The sequence below is a fragment of the Linepithema humile genome, chromosome 6 (genome assembly GCF_040581485.1).
Source record: "Linepithema humile isolate Giens D197 chromosome 6, Lhum_UNIL_v1.0, whole genome shotgun sequence".
Classification (NCBI taxonomy): Eukaryota; Metazoa; Arthropoda; class Insecta; order Hymenoptera; family Formicidae; genus Linepithema; species Linepithema humile.
The window spans coordinates 28360370-28367101 of NC_090133.1; the positions used below are offsets into that span (position 1 = coordinate 28360370).

At 40.7% G+C, this 6732-nt stretch overlaps 1 protein-coding gene across 4 annotated transcripts in view; it reads left to right on the plus strand.

Moving 5' to 3' along the window:
- The window catches only part of chb (chromosome bows), a 48582-nt gene that overhangs the window by 25679 nt on the left and 16171 nt on the right, over positions 1-6732 (plus strand). Inside the window, exons 9-26 of one of the 4 annotated variants that reach the window (XM_012365179.2) lie at positions 441-592; positions 664-900; positions 1117-1370; positions 1461-1651; positions 1835-1960; positions 2136-2252; positions 2340-2435; positions 2518-2698; positions 2777-3005; positions 3655-3720; positions 3947-4278; positions 4388-4691; positions 4777-4964; positions 5051-5189; positions 5263-5392; positions 5462-5621; positions 5701-5914; positions 5987-6193. In XM_012365179.2, the coding sequence (XP_012220602.2) occupies positions 441-592; positions 664-900; positions 1117-1370; positions 1461-1651; positions 1835-1960; positions 2136-2252; positions 2340-2435; positions 2518-2698; positions 2777-3005; positions 3655-3720; positions 3947-4278; positions 4388-4691; positions 4777-4964; positions 5051-5189; positions 5263-5392; positions 5462-5621; positions 5701-5914; positions 5987-6193 (3323 nt within the window). The remainder of the gene's footprint in view (positions 1-440; positions 593-663; positions 901-1116; positions 1371-1460; positions 1652-1834; positions 1961-2135; positions 2253-2339; positions 2436-2517; positions 2699-2776; positions 3006-3654; positions 3721-3946; positions 4279-4387; positions 4692-4776; positions 4965-5050; positions 5190-5262; positions 5393-5461; positions 5622-5700; positions 5915-5986; positions 6194-6732) is intronic. The other 3 variants (XM_012365180.2, XM_012365181.2, XM_012365183.2) reach the window with 3 other exon arrangements.

Consider the following 6732-nt stretch of genomic DNA (forward strand, 5'->3'; position numbering starts at 1 on the left):
CGCGCTGTTAATATATCGGAAAATGCCACGCGAATACATTCTGTGATATAGTTACATTTGTTGTTCAAATTGTGAAAAATTGCAAGTTTTTTCCCCAATTAAAGTAACGAATGCCCTACGCATTGTTGCTTCGTTGTCGGCTGTACGCTTTTCATTTAGAACTCGATATTCAATACATACTGCTTATTTATTGTTGTGTGCAGTCATCATTTTCGTTAATCTGTAATGCATTCTAGCGTATCATTTTCGTTAATCCGTAATGCATTCTAGCGTATCATTTGGTATGGCGATTGCTCGAGTATCGTTCACAGCAATTCATGCAATTTATATGGATCACTCATTTTCGAAAAGCATAAAGCATGAGAAATATTAGCTTGTACGCACATAACACAATGTATTTTCATCTTAAAGTGAATGTAAACAACATTATCCCTATCTAGCTGGAGCCGTCGATGAAGAATCCTTTATCACTTCGTTCGAGGATGTGCCTACCGTGACCCTGTTTTCTGCGAAGGATCTCGAGGAACAGATGAAAGTAATCAGGGATACAGTGGGCGACGACAAGAAGGATTGGAAGCAGAGAATGGATAGCGTACGTGTCGCAGGAAAACGAGAAATCTTCTCTCCCCGGAGATTTTTTCTTACCCGTCGTTCTCTTTACAGATGAGAAAGTTAAGAGGCATTGTAATCGCAGGCGGCACTAATTACGAAAATTTCCACGAGTGCCTAAAAAGCGTACAGCGACCGTTCGAACAGGCCTGCACCGACCTGAGATCCCAAGTAGCGAGGGAGGCGTGTATAACTCTAGCCTTTCTGAGTCAGAGTCTGAAGACGAAATTCGCCGGTTTTGGCGAGGCGGTCTTGCTCACGTTAATGAACCTCATACAGAACAGTGCCAAGGTGAGTCCTGCTAGAAATACTAGGTTTCTGTTACGCGCGAACGTTTAGAGTCAATTATTGTCCAAACCGTTAGCGGCATTGAGTCGACAAATCGTTCGTATCTCGTAGAATTTTACGACTTTTAGCCGCGCGCGCGCGTGCGGCCGTCGGTTTTTATGTAACTCCGCGAATGGCAAGGATTTAATTACCCATCGTTTTTTTTTTCATGGCAACTAGGTCGTGGCGTCAGCCGGCGCGGTGGCAGTTCGGTTTATCCTTCAAAATACCCACTGCAGCCGATACGTGCCTATTATTATATCGTGCGTGAGCAACAAAAGCAAAGACATTCGCAGGGCGTCCTGGGAGTATCTCGCTCTGATACTGCAGACCTGGCCTACGCAGATATTGCAAAAGCACGTAACGACACTGCCGGACGCGCTGAAGAAGGGAATCGCCGACTCCGACGCGGAAGCGCGAGTCTTCGCCAGGAAGTGAGTGACTTTTTCGCAACCGAACGGCCTCTCCACGACGAATTCACGAGCGAATCGAATAACGTTAATTAATTTTATCACTTTTTATAGATCATACTGGGCATTTAAAAATCACTTTCCAGAGCAGGCTGAAATACTACTTAATAATCTGGATGCGACATACAAACGCTCCTTGATGTCTCTCAGCAATAGCGGCAGTAGTAACAGCTTAAATATTGTGGCTAATGCGAGATCGTCGAGCGTCAGCCCGCGTACAGCCCGGCCCGTGATGAGCGCGGCAGGTAGAGACTTCGTACTTTTTTTTTCCTCGTTTACTACGTCGCGCGTTAGACGCGCCATTAAGAGAGACTTGCGTTGCACTTGAATATATTAATGTCTGTTGCGACTTTAATATAAAGGACTTGTCACTCTCTTTTTCATGCTGCTTTGCGACTTCTTCTCCTCTTTACATTAAACGTATGAAGGTAGTACGGAAAATTTGCATCAGACCACGGGTCAACCGCACGGTCCGCTCAGACGTACCCCGTCCTTGCCTCGGTCTTATCGTCAGTCTGGTATCCCGATACTGCAAAGACCAACAGACAGTCACTGTAATTCTTCCAATAGATCATACTTCTTGCACATTACATCACACTGCAAAAACTCTCACGTCTCTCACGTTGATCTTTTTTTTTTGTTTTTTTTCTTTTTTGTCTTAATCTTGCACAGAAACGGCAGAATGGCGTAAAAGTTATTGCCGTAAAATTGATCTATCTATTTTTGTAGACCGAGGAACGCCTGGGGTTAGATCTACCAGTGCAATCGATCTGCAAGCTGCTCAGAGAGCGAAGGCCAGGATAATGTATGCGAATATGAGCAGGCAAAAAGCGGCGGCGGCTCTTCGTGAGTATTAAATTTATCTTGAAAAGACGAAATTCGGCAGCGAATCTCCTTCAATATTGTCGTGTTGTTTTCTGTTTACATCATCAGCTCGTCCCAGTAAATCCCCGGATCCCAATGCGGTTGCTAGTCCAGAAAGAATTGCTAGGACGAGGACAAGAGTCTCGGGAGTTTCGCAATCTCAACGTACGTTTGGAAGAAATGTAATTAGAAGAACAACTTGTAATGATTTTTTTTTAACGAAACGATTAATTTTTTTCCCCAACAGCTAGCAGTAGATCAGGTTCGCCGTCGTCTAGATTAAGCTACGCCACGTATAATCGCGAAGGCGAATCACTGATAGGCAGACCGAGGCGATTATCTGGACACGCGATTAGTAGCACAAGCAACAGTCGCGAGCCCAGCCCACAGAGATTTGGAATGGACAGGAGTTTTGCCAGCAAACTGAGGTACGACAATTCAATTGTCAAAAAACTCTGCAAAGAATTTTCGCGTGGTTATTAACACATGAATTATTTAAATTATAGAGGGAGAAATCTACACATGTCACCAACGGACAGCACGAGACCACCGGTGATGGCGCAAAAAATGCTGCAGAAGTCACGCGAAGCGGAGTCCGCTTTGGCGGATGCTTTGACTTTTGACAGTATCGATAACTACACCAGAATACCGGGCAAAGGAGATCACAGCGACGACAGCGAGAACAGCAGTATATGCTCGGAACGAAGCATGGACGGTTTTAGACGAGCTAGCGATGTGAGTAGCAGTTTTGTTAAATCAAAGAATAAGAGACAGTTTTTTCGTTCAGTTTTTTCATCAAAAAGCGAATGAATCAGAATCAAAGTTCCAAATCGGAATATAAATAGTTGACGTTAAATTTATTTATTTATTTATTTTTTTTTTTTTTTCGTAAACTAACACATTACTGTTTGCGGAGGAAAAAAAATGACGAATCGCATCTTCATACATATCATGCTGCATTAATATTACAAATTTATGCACATTTTTATACTCGATTAATAAAATCTACCGCTTCTTATAATTGCTTAATCGATGCTCATATAATAAGTATGGGTTTTATTTTGATTTCTATAGCATGTGCAAACTTCGAAATGTTACTTCATAAGATCATTTATGTTTCGTAATCTAATAGAATGTTAATTTCCTGTTTAAAAAAAATGAAATTGTTTCACTAGCGTTTATATTATTTGTACAAGTCAGTTTTTTTATCAAACAGTGGAGAAACAACAATATCTCCGAATGCAAAAAGAGCACTGTATGATGATGTAGCTAATGCATGTCTGGTTTTCACTTTTTGTTTTGTTGCGGCGTATTTATTTGGTTTGGACTAACGCGACACGCCGTTCTATTCTCCATACATCTCCATCGTCCATCTACCCATTAGTCGTTCTCATGGAGTGGCTCCCAACCGAGACTGTACCGTGATCTATGGGATCAGTCTACTCCGAAGGTTTGTTAAATTCTTTCTTTTTATTTCTGCCTGTCAAACAAAATATAACTCGTTCAATGTTTCTAAATCGATGCAGCAATTGTGTTCTAAACATTTATTATTTGGTGAACATTTTTATGTGTTATACCGAGAATATACATATATATATATGCATTTTGAAATATATTTGTGTATTTGAAGTGAAAGATACGAAAGAAACAGGCAATAGATTTCTCTCGTTTTACAGGATATCAAAGAAATTATTGAAATCTGTGCTCACAAACATTGGGGAGACAGGAAAGAAGGTTTGGTGGGCTTGCAGCATTACTTGAGCAGCGGTAACACGCTGACAGCGACTGATTTGCGTAGAATCACAGACATTTTTACGAAAATGTTCATGGATTCTCACACCAAAGTGTTCAGTCTGTTTCTGGACACGTTGAACGAACTAGTTATCACTCACAATGATGGACTTGGCGACTGGCTTTACGTTCTGTGCGCGAGGCTCCTCAATAAATTGGGCACCGATCTGTTGGGATCTATACAAACAAAGATTCGCAAAACGCTTGATGTTGTGAGGTGAGCACTCGCACACTGTGTCACTAATATTATAATTTTATTAAAAATTTACTGCAATTAAATAAAATAATAATGAAATTCTAACGCGCGTGTGTGATGATTTGTCCAGAGACTGTTTCCCGGGCCAACAGCTTCTACCGGCTGTGATGAGGTATCTGACAGATCCAACACAAACACCAAATACTCGCGTGAAAATAGAAGCATTGACTTTTATCACGCAGATCGCTGAGACGGCAGAACCGTCCGCGCTGGGCAGTTCTGCAGCGACAGCACTTGCACGGCTGCTCGACTGGTCGAACGATGTTAAAAGCCAAGAAGTGAGGAGGCACGCGCAGAACGCTGTGATATCGCTTTACAATCTCAATCCGCCTCAAGTTACTATGATACTCTCCGAGTTACCGAAATATTACCAAGTGTGTAGAATTGACCGACTGCTCGTCAGCGTTCGTTTCTCCGTCACATGCCCGTGCTGAATCATGTTTTTTTCTTCTTCTCTAGGAAACAGCCTGGCCTTTGGTGCAGAATCACCTCAGGAAATCGTCTACTACGAGTAATCCGGCATCGCCCGGCACACCGCCACCCAGAGCACAGAGTTCGCCAGCTCGCACGAAAGCGAAGAACGATATTAAAGCGGACTCGAAGACTGAAATCGACGGAGGAGATGAAAACTTGGAGGAAGTATACAAGTACGTTTCGTCGCGTCGAACACATGCGACATTCAGTCGACGCGTTATCATTCTGTGATATGTTAATTGCGAAATTCTTCTTACAGATCTTTGCGCCGTACGACGGCTGAAATTCAAAATTATGGTTTCGAACGTTTGGAGAGAGCAACCACCAGCAAAGACAGCGGCATTAGCAACATGGCCGACGTGGAGGAAAGAATAGAAGGACTCACGTTATCCAATTCGGTGAGTTGAATAAGAAAATGCGATAAACAAGAATGAATCGGAAAGATAATGATACTAATTTAATATTTTTTAGGGCCGATCCTCGTCCGTTTCTTCACCAACGCAACGGGGACGTTCTGGTAGTAATATAACAGTGAATGGATCCGATACGATTGCCGGTGATTTAATCCTACCTCAAGAGAACAATGGTTATAAAACGCACGGTATTTTACCTTTAAAATTAAATTTTAGTTTTTATTTGACCAGAATGTCTTACGATATTTTATACGCAGGCTCGTCGCCCGATTCGGTGAGCAGACCGGAACTCGTGGATAATATGGTGAAGACTTTACAATCTAAAGTCGCGCAAACCACGGAAAAAGTATCGGCGCTACAAGAATTTCAGTTATACGTCCGCGAAGGCGATCCATCGTATATTAAACGAAACTTTAAGTACGTTTCAGCCTTGATTCTACACACATTTTACGCGGCAGTTTAATCCTAGCGATTTAACAATTTTCTGATGTTTCAGGAAAGTGCTCAAAGTTTTATTAGATAGCTTATCTAACGATGGGAAAGTGATACAAGTGGAAGTTCTTCAAACGCTGATCGATATGTTAAAGTGTTCCGAATTGATTGAGAGCTTTTCGTCTTACAATGAATTGTTGGTGCTGAAAGTTATCTACGCCTACAAATCCGACGATCAGAAGGTCGATTCTTCCAGCGGTAGCGGCGGCAGATCTCCAGTATGTATTTATTCTGCATTTTATTCTCTTTTTCTATTAACACGTTTTAATCTCGCCTTACACTCTTAACAGGTCCATTGGAACGCAGAGAAATGTGCCGCAACGATGGCCATGGTTCTAAAACCAGAACAAATCATTCATTTGGTTTCCACTATAATCGCCACAGAGACGTATCCTTTAAATATGGGCGCGATAAAGATGTTGCACAAAGTAGTGGATCACTGGGGTCGCGAAGCTATCGAACCTCATCTCGCCAAGGTTATGCCGGGCCTCATCAAGGTAAGTAAACTTGAACAATTTATAAAAAAATGATTGACATTATATAGAATTGTTAAAAAAATTTGTAGTGAGTTCTGTAAAATTAAAAATAATTTTTATGTTTAGGTTTATCTTCATTCAATAATGCATGTTTTCGACAATTTTTAGATAACAGGTGTCATTTAGTTTTGACAGCTTTGACGTATGCAGACGTGTTCTGTCATTTATTGAAAATCACATTACGAACTTTCTGAACATCTCAATATAATCAGGGCTGGGCAAACACATTTGAAATACAAAATACAAAATACTAACAATTTTAGTATTTATTGCAAAATATCTTCAATTTTTTTATTTAAAATACAAAATTTTTGTATTTTAAATCGAAAATTAAAAATTAAAAGTATTTTGTATTTTATAATTTAAATACCAAGATTGTGTTAGCATTGTACATCTTGTATTTCAAATATTTTATTGTATTTGAAATACAATTTGAAATACATTTTGCCCAGCCCTGAATATAATACTATATAATTTTATATATTTCACGTGCATTTTAG